Source organism: Pezoporus occidentalis, unplaced genomic scaffold (assembly GCF_034315485.1).
Source record: "Pezoporus occidentalis ecotype Australia unplaced genomic scaffold, CSIRO_AGI_Poc_V1 ctg7, whole genome shotgun sequence".
Taxonomy (NCBI): domain Eukaryota; kingdom Metazoa; phylum Chordata; class Aves; order Psittaciformes; family Psittacidae; genus Pezoporus; species Pezoporus occidentalis.
The window spans coordinates 9,039,907-9,060,112 of NW_026916052.1; the positions used below are offsets into that span (position 1 = coordinate 9,039,907).

At 41.0% G+C, this 20,206-nt stretch overlaps 1 protein-coding gene across 8 annotated transcripts in view; it reads left to right on the forward strand.

The window, feature by feature from the left end:
* The window catches only part of GRM1 (glutamate metabotropic receptor 1), a 177,611-nt gene extending 160,097 nt beyond the window's left edge, over positions 1-17,514 (forward strand). For 3 of the 8 annotated variants that reach the window (XM_062641939.1, XM_062641940.1, XM_062641941.1), the window contains exon 9: positions 16,517-17,514. In XM_062641939.1, coding sequence (XP_062497923.1) covers positions 16,517-17,351 — 835 coding nt within the window. In that variant the 3' untranslated portion in view covers positions 17,352-17,514. Of the gene's footprint in view, positions 1-7,341; positions 7,381-8,389; positions 8,475-16,516 lie in introns of all 8 variants that reach the window. The other 5 variants (XM_062641944.1, XM_062641943.1, XM_062641947.1 and 2 more) reach the window with 5 other exon arrangements.
* The last annotated feature ends 2,692 nt before the right edge of the window (positions 17,515-20,206 follow it).

Sequence of the window (20,206 nt, forward strand, 5' to 3'; positions counted from 1 at the left end):
ACCACTTGTAATTTAATTTCTTGCTTGACTGGATCACTTACTACATTTCCTTGTATTTTTGTATTTGTATATATTATTTATGTCATTTTTATTCTGAAACATAGTTATAATAATTTAGTTAGAGTGAAAGAAAAATACACCAACTCAACAGTGAATGATACAAACAGTTGCATTCACGTGTAGGTATAAGCAAGAGATGTTTATCTTCTTAGTGCCAAATTTCACATTGTTTTTGTTAGAATTCTCTCTGTGATAAAAATAAGGAAGAAATCTCCTTTTAAGAGTGTCAGGTAAATGAATAGGTGTTGAAGATTGCATCCAGATAAGCATCTAAAAACCTGTATATTTCCCTGATTACACATAGAAGTCAGACTCCAATTCTCATAAGCATATACTTAAAAAAATACCACTAATCCATGGTTGGGGGTGTGTGTCAAAAATATAATTTTTAAATGCAGCTATTTATTTAATTCAGCATTTTCAAATGGGAATAGAACAAATAACTGAAATGCAATTCTCCTAGAGACTACTTAAAGCTTTCTTTAAGTCAAGAATTCATTTTATCATCTTCGTGTCCTCAAAGGTGTGGTGTTTCAGCCCTGTGCCTCAGTTATTCACATCCTCTCAGCAGAAGCAAAGAGAGCTGTGGCATTTCACAAACACACAGTAATTCACGTACAAATACTTGATAGAACAAACACACAGGATATTTTGCAAGTGTTTACTGTGCAGGGATCTCTGAGCCATGTTGTGATTTCATACATCTTTGAGCTAATTTGGAGGTGAACAAAAATTTGGGCACTGACAGATATCAGGTGGTACTCTGGTATTTTCTACATAATGATAAAGCTAGAAAACAGCACAAGCACTATACACATCTATATACAGTTAATACAGAGGTTTGTTTTTTTCCTTAAATTAAGATGCAGTCTGAAAAGTACTCTTGATTCATCTCAGCAATTCAGTGCAGTTACTAATGTGAAATGCAGAACTACTGCTAATTTATTTAATCCTTTTTCATGCTTAGGGACACACAGTCACATAAGAACCCAAGAAGAGGACAGCACTCTTGGGTGTCACCTCTTGCACTGATGTGAAAGGCATCGCCCATTCTGACTTATTCACTGAGTTTATCCCTACCAGTGATGAGCACTCCCCTTTGCTCAGAAAAGTCCCACAAAACAAAACACTGCAAGACAAACTGCAGATGCTGCAAGCACAATGCAGCCTATTTCATAGGCAAATCACACCCGCACAGAGAGATAACGGTCCATCTCTGTGAAGGGACTGTAGGCAGGTATGGTTTTCCATTCTGTTAGAAATTAAATTGTCTGAGCAGGGTTTTGCCGTGATAAAACAGTGTTAGTTTCAGTCCAGTATTGTAGTGGAGCAACTTTCTTTTCTTTATTTTTCTCTGTAGTGATTTAAGAGTTTGTTAAGAGAAGAGAAAGAAATTTCAAAATCTCCATCATTGCTTCCTGCTTGACTTAATCTTTTTTTTTTTTTTTTTGGCTAGTATGGTTTAATGCTTTTTTCTCCTGTTTTCCTGTTTTCCATCTGCCCCAGGCATACTGAAAACCATTCATATGCAGGGCAGAGATCTGACCACATTCTTCTCTGGTCTCCCAGTTCTTAGCTCTCTGCTCCAATGACCCTGAATGGATTTGCCAATCAGCATTGCCAGATGTTTGTTTGGGGTTTCCAGATCCATATCTGGAAGTCTGCAAAACAGACTACAACAGATTTTCTGTCCACACAGAAGCCATCATCTGTCACATTGTCGCTAAATAATCATGGCCAACCACAGAAATTATGTTCTCTGCTATGCCAAAGGACTCTAAGAAATCACTTTAAGTGTGGGTTGAAAAGGAAAGTATATTGTATCAATAGAACATCTGCCTCCGCATTAAAGTTGTTAAAGACTATTTAATTTCGAAATAACAAGTCAGCTAATTCTTCAGAGCATATATGAGCTCTGGCATTCAGCCTCCTACACCTGACAAGCAAAAGTTAGAAGGCATTATCACTGTAAACAGCAAAATGTGCAGGCTAGAAGTAATCACACAATTTGTCACTTTAAAGCCCACTTGAAAAGCTCCAGGTTTCTTATTACTACATTATAAACAGTTTACCATTTCTAGCTCACTGCTTCAGTTATCTCACTTAAGCTGTTTTCCCTTCTCTGCCCTGTGGTTCTTCTTTTGTGGAGTGCAGGATGTGTTCTTCCACCCTATAAAATTAACCTTACAAGAGAGAAAAAAGTGAATTGTTGTCTGCTTGATTGTCCTTGAGCCAGATCTCAAGGTCACATAAACACTAATGTCAGCACCAGAGAAGGTGTCCCTGCTGCCCCTGGTTTGAGGAACAGGGGTGAAAGTTGTCCGTTTCAGCAGCAAATCATTAGATTAGCTCATCTGTATTGCAGTGACACAGCTGGAGATGCCAAAACTGATCTTTAACAAAAAAAGTGCCCCCGATATGATTCTAGCAGGTTCTCACTCATAGATGGTTGCTGGCATCTGCAGTTTCAGTCTGATCAGTCCCAGAGAATCACAGGCTCAGTTTAAATCCCCATCTGCAAGCCACCTTCTACCTAGTATATCCTCCTTCTCTTTACCCAGCACTATTCATCTTTCCTTAGTGTGTTAAGGCCAGGAATGTCTGCTTCTGTAGCTTTCTTACTTAAAGCTCTTGTTAGTCTTTCTCTCTGCTTCCATGGAAAATGTTCTATTATGTTCTCTTCTGGCCATTTGTTTTCCTGAGACAAGCCAGGTCATTTCTGATAGTTCAGTTCAGCCTTTTTTGGCTGGCTTGCAAGCCTTTCATTCCCAGATCAAGGCTTGTCTGGAAGTTGGTACTTACTCCATAGTATTCATATTTTTGCATCCTAAAGCCCCCCAAAACAACCAACTAACCAGACAGCCAGCAGCAAAATACCCAAGAAGGAACCAACCAAAGAAGGAAAGGCAAATCCCAGAGTCTGTGTGAGCAGCCATGGAGGGATTGTCTACTTTGAGCAGACAGATGGACTGACAAAGGGCTATGCTTGAAAGCATAGCCACAGCAGCTCAGACAACAGCAGAAAGTGTGCAGTGAGCAGATTAGGCACACGGGTGGTGTTAATGCTGCTGAGCTGAGCCGTGGGCTGCAAGGGCTGGGCCAGCTGGCATTAACCCACGGTGCCGTGAGCACCCAGGGGCAGCCCACAAGTAGCTCAGATGTGCACAGTGTGGGCTCATGGGACTGTAGTGGGAGCTGACATGTTTGGGCAGTGGGAGCTTGCTTGTCTGGGCAGTTCAAGGGCATGTGGTGACAGGACAAGGGGGAATGGCTTTAAACCAGAGGAGAGATTTAGACTAGACATTAGGGAAAAATTCTTCATTGTGAGGGTGGTGAGGCCCTGGCACAGGTTGCCCAGAGAAGCTGTGGCTGCCCCATTCCTGGCAGTGTTAAAGGCCAGGTTGGATGGGGCTTTGAGCAACCTGGTCTAGTAGAAGGTATCCCTGCCCATACAGGGGGTTGGAACTAGGTGGAATTTTAAGGCTCCTTCCAAAGCAAACCATTATATGATTCTCTGATACAGACTCCCACGGGTTACAAAGTGTGGCCCTGAGCATCTTTGTTGTCCGCAGTCAGTGAGTCATCCTTCTTCCTTTACTGTCTCATATCCTCTGAAACATAAAGCTATATGCATTTCTTCATCCTTAGGGTTATATACGTTATCTCAAAAAATCTCTCCTGCCACCATCTTAGGCAGCCAAGAGATTTACCTGCGGCTACTTTGGCCTATCATACCCTGTAAATTCACAAAAGCTCTAAGCTACCCTAAGCAAGAATTGACACACAAAGCTTTCCTTTACCCCATGCTGTCAGTTCACTTAGGCAGAGACAAGAGCCTAGACATCCATCCTGCGAACTGGAGCAGGGAACTGATAGTATTTTTTTATTCCCCTTCTTTCTCTGGTCTGGCTGTGGCCCAGATTAGCCACCCCTGACATTCCCTGTCAGCTGACTGATCAATTAGACCAAGGTTTGTGCTGGCACGGAGGGGCAGGGGGAGCAGCAGGAGTGGGCAGCTGGGGAGGTGGGAGTGCTCCTCTGGGTGCACAACTGGCTCCTGATAGCCTGTGGTGACCTGAAATGTGGCCTTAGCTGCACTGTCCCGACCATGCAGCTCTAAGCTGGGTCTCTCTGGGCATCCTACTGGGACTATGTTCTTCTTGGTGACCATGACCCTTCAGCAGATGCTCACAACTCGACACAGAGCATGTGCTGTGAAATCCCTCCTGCTCCTCAGTCCTCCACTGATGATAATTACCTGTATGTCTCGCTCCGCCTGGCAAGCATGAATGACCCTATATACTCCTACTTCCAGTACTCTTTGCTCCACAGCTCTTAACAATTTCTTTGTCTCCAAATATGGCCACTGCACCATTGATTAGCATAATTAACTTAAACTCAGAGCAATTATTTCCAACTATCACTTAGTCTGGAATTCAGGACCTGTGTTTTAAAAATAATTTTTTTGCCAAAAAACTGTGCATCTTCCCAAATTCATCTACTGGCTTAGTGAAATATATATTGCAGAAATCTTTTGTCACATAGGTCCTGGCTCACACAAAAGGTATTGAAAATTCAGCTCCTCTTCCTACAGGAAGAGGACATGGCTTTGCTTCTTTTTATGTAGATATCTTTTGACCCAGCCATGACAACCATACATAAAACCTGACCTTTCAAGGACACAAGCATCAGAAGATGAACATGCTTCTGCCTAGGAAGGTGCTGGATCTAAAGGAGTAAGAGGATTTGGGTTGATTTGAGTTGAGCACTTCAGAATGGTGCATCAGAACCAGTTGACCTGGTTCCACATACAAAGTGTGCTTACCTCCCCAGTCACCTTTCAGACCGCCAGAGGGTTGAAGAGGTGAAAACCAGGCAAGAAATTTTGCGGTGTTGCTGAGCTGTTGGTTGGGAGTGCAGGGGGCGGTCAGTGTGAATGCTGGAGCAGGAGCTACTCTAGGATGTGATGGCAGTTTGCCACAGAGTACATGGCACAAGGATCCTCCTTTCCTGTGTTAGAGCTAGGGGTTATATGTAAGTTCTTAAAAACTAGGGGATGATTCAGGGCTATCCCTCTAAGTTTCAGCATTACAACATCATCACTTCTCTTGAATTTTCTCCTCACCTTGCTTTCTTCTAAATGTTATTGATGGTCAGTTGTTTCAGATTGGATTGTATAAAATATGGGCCTGTGCTCTTCTATATGTTTTTGACTGTGTGGAATGTGAAAGCTTTTCTTACAGCTTGGACAGTGTCTGGTTTAGAAGATCTTTGACTATGGCTTCAAATGATAGTAACACATTGTCATGTGCTTCAGTCATCTTAGACACCAGACAGATTCATTCAATTTGTGTCAGTCTGGGGAGTCTGGTTGAACAGGGAGGGTAATTTCAGGGCAGAAGGTGAACGTTTCTAGTTTCACAGTTGTTCAGATATAAATCACTACAGATACCAATTTACACTTCCCTACAATCCTGACACAGCTGTTCGCCTCGTGGGATGATTCATTTACACTTAAGAGAAAAAATAGTGGCAAGAGTGACTATTCCCTCAGATCCTTTATAATATTCACTGCAGATTTCAACAGGCCTGCTACCTACCCTGTTCTGAAGGACTGGCTAGAAACATTTTTCATCTTCAAAGAACATGAAGTAAAGCAATTAACCACTTCTTTCAGGAACTCTCTGCAGTGCCACCCTGCTTCCTCTGCCAGACTCCCTGTTACTTCACCCAGGGGTTCATTAGAAAGCAGTTCAGACACTTTCATGATGGTATGCCAACTCCTTGTTCAAATGCACAGAAGATCTATCCTGCCTCTGGGCTTAAGATACAAATAACCACTCAGCAGGAATTGCCCTTGAGAAGACTGCCCCAAAAATGACCCCTTAATGCTTGTATTGTAAAGATGAGCAGGCTACGTGATTTTTTTGGTAACCAGAGAAATATATGTGAAGTGCCATCACTGCCTGCAAAGCTGGGAGGAAAAAGCATCCTAATTGTCACAAAATAGAAGAAAAAAAAAAAAGAGAGGTACAGAGATCTGGGCACTAATTCTGAATTAAAGGCTCTGCAGTATTAGCACAGACTACTAGTAAGACAAAGCAAGTCTACGGGGATACTTCAAATGGAATGCTTCAAAAACATTTCTTATTATTGTCATTATTTATGCAATTGACAATGATTTGACAATTGCAAAATAATTCACTGCATAATCAGCACATGCACTACATTTCCCATAACACTATAAATAACACTGTTCTACTGAAGCATGAACCTTGAGGTTTAGAGCTGATTTCTGTAGTGTATATGCTGTATATCACCACATGGGGATTGCTCTTGACCTTGACCAAAAGTCAGACCGCTGCTTTGATGGAACTTGGCAGGGTTTTAACAACAGCCTCCCACAGAATGCAAAACAGCGAGGCATTTGGGGGATGCATACTCTATTATGTGTAATATCTCTGTTTGATTTTGGCTGAGGAGCAAAACTGCAGCCCACAGTAAGAAAAGAGTTTACTGTATTTTGAACACGTTAGCAAGCATTTTGGACTGCCTGAGGAAGCAGGCTTTTTCTTTCACATAGGAAGATTTCATAACAAGACCTACAGACGCTCAAAGCTTGGAGAGCAAAATGCTCTGAACTCACTCCAGGAGTGTATCTGAGTAAGAAATAAAACAAGGAGGGGAGCAAGGGATGCAACTAAGTAAGCCAGAAGAGACAGCAAACCGGGGTAGCTGGTGGATAATAGTTGGCAAAGCTGGTTGACTCAGAAAAATCCAGGTCCCAAGCAGTGCTCCAAAACAAAAGCCTTCCACATTTTCCAGGGTCCCTGAGCAACGCTCTTCATGGCTGTGTGCCTTCTGTCGTGCATACAGCACTCTGTGTGTGTGAAATACATTTCGAACTGGATTTTTTTCTCTCTGATAATCAACTGCATGTTGCTACTTGTTTTGTAAAATTAGCTCCCGCGGACTGAATAAGCTACTAATTTCTGACTTTTAAAAAAAGCAAGAACATGAAGTAGAAAGCTCTTATTCTGTCAACAGATGAAGAAAATGGGAGGCCTATAGAAGTGTTGGATATTCTGTATAATCAAAAGCTTAATAATCTCTGTAACTTTAATAGGGTGTGTATGGTAGCTAAATTCCTAATTATGATTGCCTCTAAATTGTCAAACCTCAGAGATCTCATTACACCTGTTAAAGAAGTCTAGAAACTTCAAAGTGAGTAGATTTACAAAATTGCTCAGCAGTGTCTTATTTGTGTTTTATTCATAATAGTTCAGAAGTCATCTCAAGGCATCTACCTCTCCAAAATGGGTATGCATGTATTCTGTGTACATCATGCTGTGCTCCCGTGCTTTAGTGTGTGGTGAGAAGAATGGCTTGTTTGGCTCATAAGCAGCTGTACTGAGTGTGTAGTACCTGCACATACCATCCATGGATCTGTTGTTTTGAGATAAACAAAAGTCTGGCAAGCATGCACTATGATTGTTTAATGGGGAGAAATGCTGAATTTTGATTTGCATTTTATTTGCAATATAATGACAATTTTGTTTTGCAGAAATTCATTGATACATTCCATGTGCAAAATTACCTGAGATTCTTGTCAAAATGCGCGCGTGTGTGTTTATATTTTTATCGATTTTGAGGAAGGCAAATGAGAGTTTGCATCCCCTTGACAGGGTAAGGAAAAGGAGAAAAATAAAGTGCAATTTGTCTTACATTAATGGCCAAAACCACAATCTGCAATCTCTTTTTGAATTACTCCTGCAGATAGAGCATCAAGGAGACTATTCATTCTGCATCTACCTCAATAAAGCCAATGTTTCCTTGAAAAAAAAAGAAGCACATATAGTGAAATTACATATAATGAAAGATTGTGACTATTCAGCTGCAGCTCAAAACTAAAAGAAAGAAAATATTCAGGAAAGCAGGAAGCACAAACTTCACTAACAAAACCTTTTGGCAATACTACTGTAAATAGAATGGCAGATGTGCCTTTTTCATCATTTCACCCTCCATTGGGAATACCAGGAAGAAGTCCCTTTGACAGCTAGATGCACATCTGCCCTTGCAATCTGGTATGTAAAGTGCATCAGGGCTCAGCAAGGAAGCAGGAACGAATACCATGAACCTATTTTAAAGAGTAATATAATCAAGAAGAAATCTATGGGGAAGTTGAGGTAGCAAGAGGAGAAAAGATGGGAAAGCCCACAATGGCCCTTAGGGGTAGGTCAGGGACAGGCACCCTATTGAGTGGTATAGCCACCATGTGTGCACATGTGTATAACCACTCACTGGGTGTCTTTTTCTTTTCAATCTTCAGGAAGAGGCAGCCAGAGTTCTCGCCCACCAACCAGTGTCCGTCGGCACATGTGCAGCTTTGAAAAATCCCACACTGCAGTGAATGTGTAAGAGAAGCTGCATGACAAAGAGTGGTTTTACCCCTTGCTTTCTCTTTCTCATTGGTTTATCATGTCTAATGATGGGACAAATGTGTTGCATGCCATTAAAAATGGGAAATTTGCTTATGTCCCCTGTTTTGCACAATGCCTTAATCTGATTGTCCAGATGTGATGAAGAGGACACTGAATATTTTTTTTTCAGCCTTTTTTTTTTAAGACTTCAATTTTATTTGTAAATTCCTACATCTTTGCAAATGCATCCTTTTTTTTTTTTTTTGTACTGATTTTATCTTATTTTTCCATTTAGCCGTTTTTTTTTCTTTTTCACAGTTTTTCATGGAGATGACATTATCCTGCATGCCTTAAACAATCTAGTGGCTGTCTCACTGCAAGACACCTTTGCTGTGCACAGCTCTTGCTAACTGGGCTTGTTAGTGGATTGCTGCTGCAGAGCCAGCAGAGGGAACACAGAAAACCCTGGTTTGGTGGGATTTGCAGAATAGGGAAATTGCAAACAGGCACATTTAAATGAAACCAGTAGAATGTGGCCTAGGAACAGTCTCCCTAAAGTATCTTTAAGCAGTAGCAGAGAATTTTTCCTGATATAATTACTGAAAGATGTTCAGATTCTGGATATTCCTTGTTCAGTGAACAACAGCAAAATTCAGTTTTTCAGAAACAAGAAGTGCAAATACTGCCCTCCCTGAGCACAAACCCTGTGGAGAAAACATACTAGCTGTTGCAGAAACAGAAAGGCCTTGCTTCATTTCTTCCAGGAGGGATTTATGCTTGTTTCTGTCTGATAAACTGCAGATGTGAAACAGTCCTGCTCCCTGCCCCAGGGAATGTTGTGCAGTGATGAGGAGGAAGGCTGCCTGGGATCCACTGACACAGCATTTTGAGCAGCAAGGTTTCTCTACAGCCAGAGATGCTGTGTAGCGACAAAGCATTCTAGCTCTGTATATGTCTCTGACAGCCTATGCTATTTGCGGACAGGTAGCAATGATCCTAATTCAATCAAATATGCCACTCTGATTAACAGATCAGAAGAAATGCGCACAATGCATCATGTATTTGTAGAGGTAGCGTTTTTTACATGGCCTGTGCAGCAACCATTTGCCACCGTGAAAGGCAGATTTTACAAAGGCAGTGTAAAGAGCAGTATAAAAATTTTGTCATCAGCCTCCAGCCTGACAACAATATTGCCCTTCTTTTCTGATCTGGAACAAGTGCTGCAGATTCCTAGGGCATAGATAGCCAGTTGACTTTCTGGAAAGACCAATGATCAAAGGGGAGTCCAACACAGGTTGTACCTCTAGGAGGCAAAGGTGAATGCAGCAGCTTATATTCAGAAAGCATGGGCACAAACTGTAAAACTCCTAAGCAGTGGCAAGGCTGAACTTACTGCTTTTTTGCATGACAACGCTTGGGATTTTTTTTTTCAGTTTGGGAAAAAAATCCTCATCCACATGAGCTCCTGAGAAACACCTCTGGTGGGATCCAACCAGTCAATGGGGTTTCAAATGCTTGTGGCAGCTGCAGATAAGAAAAGCAGCAGAGGTTTTCAGAGCTGCTGAGCATGGAGCTTGCTTGCATCACTGCCCCACAAGCTTCCCTCTCCCTCCAGCCCGGTCTGATGCTTTCAGAGGCCTGGCAGCACTGCACTGTGGCCAAGGGAAGGGGACATCCTGCATCAGTGTCTGCCTGAGCTCCCTGTGGCAGCCCAGCCCAGGCTGAGCAGTAGGCATGTGTCTGTCATATCACCAGCTGCCCATCACCACTGCCTGGCCTCATGTCTGAGTGTCAGTCTCCAGAACTGCAGAACTGCAGCAGTTTGTGAGCCTGATTTTTTCCTGAGGAAAATCCAGCTGTTGTCTCCATTCTCTGTATGATCCTGGAGATGTTCAGAAATGCAGAATCATGAAAATATAGAATCATAAATATTTATTATCATATTAAAAAACTCAGAAACATCAGCTTTGCGTTCCAGGGCTCTTTTCTTCTGAAGCTGCACATTTGTTACCATGGAAACTTTGAGATACACCCAGAAAAACCACAGGCTTTACTAGCTGCTTTATCTTCTGCAGCATATTAGGGAGAGCTGTACATTACAAACAAGAACCTCATGACTAAGCTTCCTGTGGCAACTGGGTTAAGCTTGCATCCAAAATGCTGGCATGTTAAGGCATTTCTGATGGCTCTTCAAGCACTGTTTAAATTGTTGGGAGTTTGTTTCATTCCCAAGTATATGAGAGAATCTGACAAGTTAGAGTGGGAGAAAGATCGCATTGACCGCTGCCTCTGCAAGGGCTGCACACTTTTTTGGCATCAAATATGTAGAGCAACAGGCTTTTACCAGTTCATTAATAATTTATTGCTGCTCTGATACTGCTCTGACTAGGAAATATTCTGGATTTTCAGTATAACTTGTCCTTTTGTAATTTCATCTAGGGCTCTCACTTGTGCATCTATATGCTATGTAAAATACCTTCCAGACTCGGTGCTAGCGCCTTGCAGATGTTTGAAATCAAACAATATAATCAGCTATGTTAGCTTTCTCTCACACACTCTCTTCTGTCTTGGATGTTGGTTTTGGTTTTTGTTGCCATTCTGTACACAGCTTCCAGTTTCTCAGTATCTTTCTGGTAAAAAAGTGGTGCCCCAAATCATTTTCCATCACAACCACAGAGGATTACAGAAAGCAAGGAAAAACCTTCAACCATCTTGATTACTATTAAACTGTAATCATAGGAAAGACCTCCTAATCTCTGTATAATTGTGTGGTGCTTTTGAGCAGAGAACACAGAATTCATGGGCTATATTTATGGTTTTATTTTATTCAAAGCACATTAATTAGCTTTTCTTATTCAACAGCACCTCTAGATCTTTTTCCATGGCATTTCTTTTGCTACAATGTGTTTTGAAGGTTGTTGATCTTCACAGCCTTCCAGTCCTACAGACTATTTTGTCTTAGTTTCACCCACCTACACTTTCACTAAATTAATTTCATTCTATCATTTTCTTCCTGTGTTCATAAGCTTTCCAGGTCCCTTTGCTCAAAATACTGTAATTTTCAGTTTTCACATTCTATTAGCTGTGCTCCTTTTTGATCCCATCTGAATAAACGCTTTAGTTCAAGTACTGTCATTGACTGCACTGTCATATATATTGATTCAAATGTGCAGCATGAGACACATCTTCAGATAACACATATGTGCTTCTCCATTGAAATCAGAGCATCTATGATGATTTGCACCATGCTTTTTCTGTGCACTAACTTTAAAATCCTTTAAAAAAAATCACAAAGGTGATCCAGTAGGATGTATTCATTCTGAATAATCAGTGGGGTTTACCTAATAACAAACAGATTCAAAAATTATTCACTAGTAAGAGCATTTTCTAATTTCACTTTGATTTGCAGGTTTCTGATCTTCATTACTTGAACACTGAAAGAATTTGCTTGCTATTTGTGACTGTTTATTATCCTGAACTTAGTATTATCTATTGGAATAAGTTGTTTTCTCTAAGCAACACAATAGTAGCTATTTGATTTTTTTTTTTTTTCAAAATACTTAAAGACCAGAGTGGTGAATCAAAGATTTTTTGCTAGTAATTGGATGGATGACTGAAATGTGCCATAGCTCCTATATTTCACATGATACTTAAATTTTATAGTAGCAATTATAATGCTTTTGTAATGCTGCCCTTTATACACGTTGTCAGTATAATATTCTTTGTTGAGCTAGGCAAGTACATGTGGTACATGCTAAAGTTGTAGGACTTCAAATATGTTGAGGCATTACATTTAATGCCCACGTGGCCTTACTGAAATGGAGACAATAATAGAAGAGACCTTACGGATACCAGCAAAGCACCTGCAACACACTGCAGTGCGGGTTCTAGTATTAAATTTAGTTTGTTAGCTTGGGTCCTAGGAACAGTGAGGCTGCAGCAGGACAGAGCTTTTCCCAGGCTCATTACTGCTTTTTATGTGGCTGCAGGGTTGGAGAAAATTTGTGGATGGCTACCTGCACTACTGTGGGCAAGGCAGAAATTCCTCTGCTGGATTCCCTAAGATGGCATCCATCAGCAACTGCTGTTTGGGCTGGGATAGGTTTTGACCAATGCACAGGTGCTTTGGATGCTTTTGTTTGCTTCCTTTGCTTTAACCTCAATAAGAGACATACCACTGTTTAATCATTTCATGTGGTATCAATTAGAGATTGTTATGCATAAAATGTTCAAGACAAAAAAGACAGGTTCAGGCACACAGGACTGAGAGTTCATCTAATTCTCCATGACCAGACATGTCCTATAGCTGTGCAGGGGTATTTTGGACCACAGTCTCGGACCTGGGTACCTCAGTTCTTTTAAAGACTTTCTGCAAGTAACTACTCAGGACTGAAGCTGTTTTTCAGCTTCCTTAGTGTCTATAATCATAAGCTGAAAGTATTTGAAAATGACTGCCCCAGAGTCATGCAGAGGGTATGTTGTAAAAATCGATGCATGTATTAAAAACAACACTTTGAATTAGAAAAATAGCAACAGATCCCGTCATGGAACTAATAAAAATTCACACAAGAAATATACTTATGCCTATTTCCCCAAAATATGGAAACCCTAGACAAAACTGTGGTGAAAATTGAGAAACAGCATTTAAATTTGAGGAATGTCATTGCCTACAGAGAAAAAGTAAACCTATCTTATGCAGGAAATCCAAGAACCTGTCTGAACATTTAGACTAGATGCGAAGATTTGAATAAATAGTACTTGAAGTGCTACACTGGGTATACACAGCTACAAACCTTAAGATCCCTTGAGGCTCCAAGGAGTTCACTTCTAGGCAGCAAGTGTGAAGTCTATGGGAAATTGCATAAAGAAGAGAGAAAGCTAGGAAAGGCAAATAAATACTTGATGAACATGAAATATTCCCACCTGGTCGCGTGCAATTGAACATCACGTTTTCAACACCTCAGCTGTGATCAGGTTTGGTGCCCTCTCCTGCCTTTGTGTAAAAAAATCAGCCCTTCTTCCATTATATCAGGCAGATTATTTGGATCTTCACCTTCTCCCATGGATGCTTCCTTCAAAAAAAGAAGATGACGATCACTTAGCAAATGGTGACCATGCATCCCACATGCAGTCAGGTTTGTCGTCATCACTTGCACAAGTGAGCTGACTCCTGTCTCACTGAGACCCACTTCAGGTTTGAGCTTTTCCAGGCCCATCTTCACTTTTTGTCTAAATGTCAGCTAACACCGTTCAAGATGGCTGGTGTTTGTTCCAGCTTAAGAGGCCTTTTTCTTGCATGTTAATTCTGCCCAAATGTGTAAATGTCATTGTCGCCACATACCAGCTGCCCAGCAAGACAGGACACAGGTATTTCTAAGATGGACTTGTCACTCTGTCTCAAACATGATATATTTACAGGCTAATGGTGCATGGACACAGCATGTTGAGGGAAAGAGCTGGAATGAGACTAAGGAGAACAGTAACAGAGATTTCCCAGTGAAAATTGCCAGACTGACCTTATAGAGAGCCACTGTAGCTCAAAAGCTGTTTGTCACAAAGCCATCAGAGTCATGAGGAGTAAGGTCTGGCAAGCAGAACCAAGGTGCTTTGGCAGCACCAGCCTTCCCCAGTAACAGAGAAATCCTGATTAAGTGGTTTGTTCATGTTTGGGTATTGCAGTCCCAGCACAGTTTAAGTATGGTCATTGACTTGGGCTTGCTTAAGTACATAATGGAGATCGCTACGGAATAAAGAAGTCAGAAGAGCAGAATTTCAGAGTGAAGTGGAGGAAAATTAACTGAATAGGAGGAAGAGCTGAAGACAGAGGTAGTAGTTCCTTAAAATATCAGTGCTTGCCTTTGATGTAAAATACAAAATCTTGGGAACAAAATGAGATAGGGACTAAACAGATGGTGTGAAGAGAGATTCAAAAGTGAGATGATGCACTGGAGCTAGATGTAAAGAAATAAATGATGCAGAAGTGGACTTAGCATAAGAGACAGCAGATAATCATTATGGTTCGGTTTGCTTTTTTGTTTTATTTTTTTTTTGTTTGTTTTGTTTTTTTTTATATTTTTCTAGAAAAGCCCTTTGCAGTATTTGTAAGCTCTAGCATCAACAACATACGAGACCATTTGACTTATTTTCCTCTCTACAAAAAAAGACTTGTTTTGAAGTTAAAGCAGACAAATGTGTTCTTGTGTGAAGAGTTTGTAGATGCTATGTTAAAATATTACTGTAAAAATCTTTCACGCCCAACAGTTACATTCATTTGCTTATCTCTATAGCACTTCAAAAAATGTCATACCACATCTCATTTTGATCAAAACAGAAATGCTTTTAAACCTTCATTCTTATATTTTCATTGATCAGTATAATATAGAGGTTTCATTCTTCAACTGGGAACTTGATGTTTTTCCTTGTAGATTAGAGATCTAAATCCAAATTGCTCCAGGTCCTACTGATTACATGCTTTGGGGGGTTATGAATATTTTAGATGGGCCCTTTCTTGTGAGCCAGTTCCCACAGAAGTGGTGAGTCACAGGTCCAGTGTTTAGAGCCTGGAGTTGGAGATGAACTTCACAGCTTGGATCCATCTCAGATTCTTTTTTTCTCCAGGAATATTTACTGCGCAGCTAGAAAGTGCAACATTGTCACATACATTTCTTTCCCACTTTGCCAGATTACATTATCTGTGTTGTATCAGTGTCTTCCAGCTCTGAAGGAGTCTTTAGATATTTTTATTTTTTCTTTTACAAAATTCAACTGGGAATTATTTACTCCCTGAAAAAGAGAAGTGCAGGAGACTGAGCAAGGAAAAACAGAATACTTAGAACAATACTGCAGGCTGTATGCAAGGGGAGCAGTCACCCTTGATGCGTGCAGTAGCAGGAGGCAACACAGCTGTGCCAGCCTCCCACCCAGATTGCCTCCCACCTGCACTGAAATTACAGGGTCTGAAATTTAATCCTTTGTTTACTTCTGCCTATTGAGGGATGAAACCCTGAGATAAGGCTGCTGCGCATAAATCATCTCAGAACTTCTCTCCCTCCCTGGTTTCCACCCGGGTATATTTATGTGTATTATAATTTGTGAATGTTTTCTACTGCTCGACCTGCAATTAAACAATTGTTTGGTCTTCTTAAGTACCGCTCAGCTTCCTGTCCCACCAAGCTGCTAATGAGGTATCACTCTGCTTCAAGTGCTGCTCCCTGCAAAGGTACAGGGAAATGCAAAAGTACTACAGCTCCTCAGGGACAGACCTGGCCCTCAGGTCCTCACGCAGCCAAACAGCCCAGCGTTTTGATGGGATCCAGCCCGCACGCAGAGTCAGAGTTCGACTCACCAAGATTGTGTCGTTGCTTGTTCCTCCACCCACACAGACCAACTGTTCTCAGTCCCAGCATTTTATACTGGTTTGTAAATATTAGTTGCTCAGGAAGCAGTGTGTTTGCCTCCTACCTGATGGAGGCCCTTGGCGTCCTTCATTTCTGCAATAGCTAATCTCTTCTGAAGTACAAAGCGGGGACAGGGAATAAAAGGGAAAAGAGGGGTTAGCAGCAATTCCTCTCCCTACCCAGAATTCCAAAGGCTATGGCTGTGTGTTGTTTTTCTTCTAACAGTATGGAAATGTTTCTTATAAGCTGTAAATGAGGCTTTGTCCTGGGTTCTTAATGAACCCAGCGCTTTCTTAATGAAAGCACTTCCTGTGACTTTTTCCCCATTTTTTTCTCCCCCCTGCAAAGTAGGGTTAGCAAACCTAGATACAGCCGGCCCTCCTAGAGTCCTTTCCACAGGCTAGGCTTCCCAGGCTGGCTATAGGGTGGGTAACCAGAATGGAGTAATTGCCTTTGGATGTAAATCACAGTAATTGCTGCTGTTAAAAGGCAGTATTGTTTCTGGGAGGAGATAAAGAACTGGGGGGGGGAGGATTATTAATGAAGCAAAGCAATCAGTATTTTTGTAAGCTTGTTTGTTATACTGCCCATGTCTGCGTAATGTAAATGAAAATAAACCCATCTTTATTTTATTCATAGTTCTAATGGAAAGTCTGTGTCATGGTCTGAACCAGGTGGAAGACAAGCTCTCCAAGGAGAACACACTTGGCACAGACTCTCAGTGCATGTGAAGAACCAGGAAACAGGGTGCAATCAGACAGCGGTAATCAAACCCCTCACTAAAAGCTACCATGGCCAGAGCAAGAGCCTGACTTTTACTGACATCAGCAGTAAGACTCTGTACAATGTGGAGGAAGAAGACAGAGAGCCCGTTCGCCTCAACCAGCCCAGCAGCCCCTCCATGGTGGTGCACAGGCGGGTGGCGACGACCCCTCCACTGCAGGACACGGCAGAGGAGACCCACCTCTTCCTGCCCGAGCAGTCCCCCAAGACCCTGCCTCTGCAGCCACGGTCTCTCATGGACCAGCTGCAAGGAGTGGTCAACAAGATTGCCACCGGCATTCCCGACTTCAATGCTGTCCTCCCCACGACTGGCTCTGGGAACGGTGTGCGGCCCCCATACCAGCCCCCTCCACCGCAGCAGCCATCCCTGTCCCCTTTCCCAGCGGCTGCCTTCAGCGAGGAGGCCCTGTCTCCCCCGGCCGAGGAAGCGGAGAGCGAGAAGCTGAAGCTCATTCAGGAATATGTCTACGAGAAGAACCCAGAGAAGGAAGACAAGGAGCTTGTGACCAGCAAACTGACTCTGGAAGACTCTCCAGCACTGACACCCCCATCCCCGTTCCGGGATTCGGTGGTTTCAGGCAGCTCCGTGCCCAGCTCCCCGGTCTCGGAGTCGGTGCTCTGCACACCCCCAGATGTGACCTATGCCTCTGTCATCCTGCGGGATTATAAACAAAGCTCGTCCACCCTGTAGACACTGCAAGAGACAAGACGAGAAGGACTTTGGCAGCTGCCCATTGGGAGGTCCTGGGGAGACAAGTCTCCAAGGGCTGGAGGGAGAATGCGCAAAGTCACATATGACAGGGCAAAAACTTCATCCTGCACTTAAATAATTAAAAGGACACAAAAAGAAAAAATTCTGTTCTGAGGGCTCAACATTCTCTAGCTGTTAAAACTGAAAATATTGTACTTTGAGAAAAAGATAGGAAACAATAACAAAGCACAAACCCAAGAGACAACTTCTATAGCAAAAAATGAATAAACACACAGGAAAAAAAATCACACTTAGACACACCTTCTCTTGGCAATGCTTGAAAAGAACTCTGGGAAGTGTGACCTGGAGAGGTCATTAGCACATTTCATGACTGCTGCCCATCTGCTACAGAAGCAACACACCCAGGATCTGGAAGGGCAGAGTGTGGTGAGGGGGAGCAAAGCTACTTGTATATGAGACATACAGGCATAAATATTTTTTTCGTGGTGTCTGTAGGTAGTATAACTGCATGATGTGTTTGGGAGAGAGGACCTGAGACAATGTGAAAGCACATGGCTCTTACTGACTTTTGTCTGAAGAATTTGTTCTTCATACTAAGCTGCTTTTTGGGGGATCTGGGCTTTTAAAACTATGATTGTGAACAGAGTGATAACTATGATCAAGTTAAGACTCAAGAGGTTTCTGAAGAAAGACTTTGCTGTAATATGATAAGGACTTAGAAAAACTGCCCTTTTGTATAAGATTGCAAACCATGTGGCTAAACTGTTACACAAGATTTCCTGTAGCAGAACATTATTTATTGACTAACTTTTCATAATGCAACATATTTGCCCTGTGATTACATCTTTCCTTTGTGTTACTTTGGAATCAAATACATTTGAAATAGCTGTATATTTAGAGCAACAACTATTAGTCTGAAAGAAAGGCAATTCCATACCAGGGTTAGTCAGTCTTGAAGCAACAGAGTGAGAGTATGTTTGTGTTTCTGTATGCGTGTGTATGGTATGTGTGAAGTGTAATGTCCAGTAACTACTACTGGAAGATTGTCTTATATACTATGAATATTTTTATGTTTAAATCATGTTTTATATCACATTGTTACAAATATTCAATAGAACTTTGGAGGTTTGTATGCTGTGCTAACATTTTTTTTTCATATATGAGCTGAAACAGTTGCTACCCTTAAAATAGGGTGCTTTGTTTTGCAGGTATTTTATGAAGTAGAAATATGGTATTAATAACCAGTGCATTGAGAACTTGTTATTTTACATGTTTGCAGCAAGTGTGGTTAATGAAAAAAAAAAAAGAGAAAACACAAAAAGGAAAAAAAATCTCATTTAGAAATCTTGCACATGCCAGTATAAAGGTGAGACAGGAAGAGTAATTCAACTATTCTGTTGCTTCAGATAATTTAGAATAAAATTATGTCCAGACAGGAAATTTTATCAGTGCTTAATGTGTGCATAAATTCCAAGGTTTTTTTTAAAGACAGTTCTTTTAATCTCTTTATGATGTTTAGTTGCATGTTCTTTCCATATGCTTTCACATCTTCTATTTAATACACAATATTGTATCTTAAAGGTCACTTCTAAGCAGCTGTATTTCTGTCATTCATTCCTCCTCCTCATGTGTTTCCTAGAGATGGGCCTAATCCAAAGCTCCCTAGTAGCCAGCATGTTCAAAGTCCAGGCCTAATTGCTATGGCTTGAACTTAATTATACTTATCATTACCCGATTTATAAATGTATATATTATACATATGCAGGACAGGATTTTAGCTGCTATGAACTTTGATTGTGCTGTTCAATTTAGATGAGGATATGTCCCACAGTTCTACACTTTATTTCCGAAGATATTTTTAAGGAATCTCTTCATGTTAACCTAATTGCAAAACCTGATTTTAACCATGCTTCTTGTGAGTGTTCTATCAGGGTTTTTCTGAATTCAGCCTATTTCCACTAATTTTCTTTCTTTCCACATGAATTTTAAGAAATCCTGTTGCCAGTCGTCAGTTCCTCCCAAGATCCAAATCTCTTTTTTTTACTTTTAATTATACAGTAGTGGTATTCAAAGGCCTGGCTGGTGCTCAAAACCAGATAGAATCTTTTTTCCTCATCCTGTTTTTGTGATGTTTGCTCCTTTCAATATTACTAGTGGCCAATTGCTATCATTGTGGAAAGCATGTGGAAAGCATGAAATTATTTTGCCCAAAGATATGGTCTTTGTCAGTAGATTGATGTCTTTATAATGAACTGAAGACAATCGAGAGTTAGTTGCTTGATTTTTGTCTGTTGAGCCTTTTAGGGGGATAATTTTATCGTTGTTTCTGCTTAAGAATTTAAAAATGCTGATTACTCATTAAAGCAATGAGAAAAATCTTATTTTCTTTGCTGATCACCACACTGGCACTGGTTCTACCTTCTTATAATCTTTGTATAAGATTTGTTGTGCTGATTCCAAAACTATACATTGTTAGTAAGCACAGAACTGGTACAGGAAGCTGGTCTTTGAAGAAATTAGGTAGATAAGAAAAAGAAACATAATAGATTTGTATACATGGGGAGACAGCAATGTGGCAAGGTACTATACTGTTTTCATATGCGTCTGTTTTGAACATATTAAGCACTGATTTTATTACTGCAATGTAATTATATCATGAGTAGTTTACTTGAAATTCAGTATATTAGCTTTTAGTTTGTAAGTGTTAAAACTGGAAACATACACATACGTATATATATCTAAAGAGCAAAAACTCACCTGCTGTATGTAGTTGTATGAGCTATGAAGCTTCCTGTAAAAGTTCTTTCTTTTGGTCTGTCAGATGCTTGATGAAA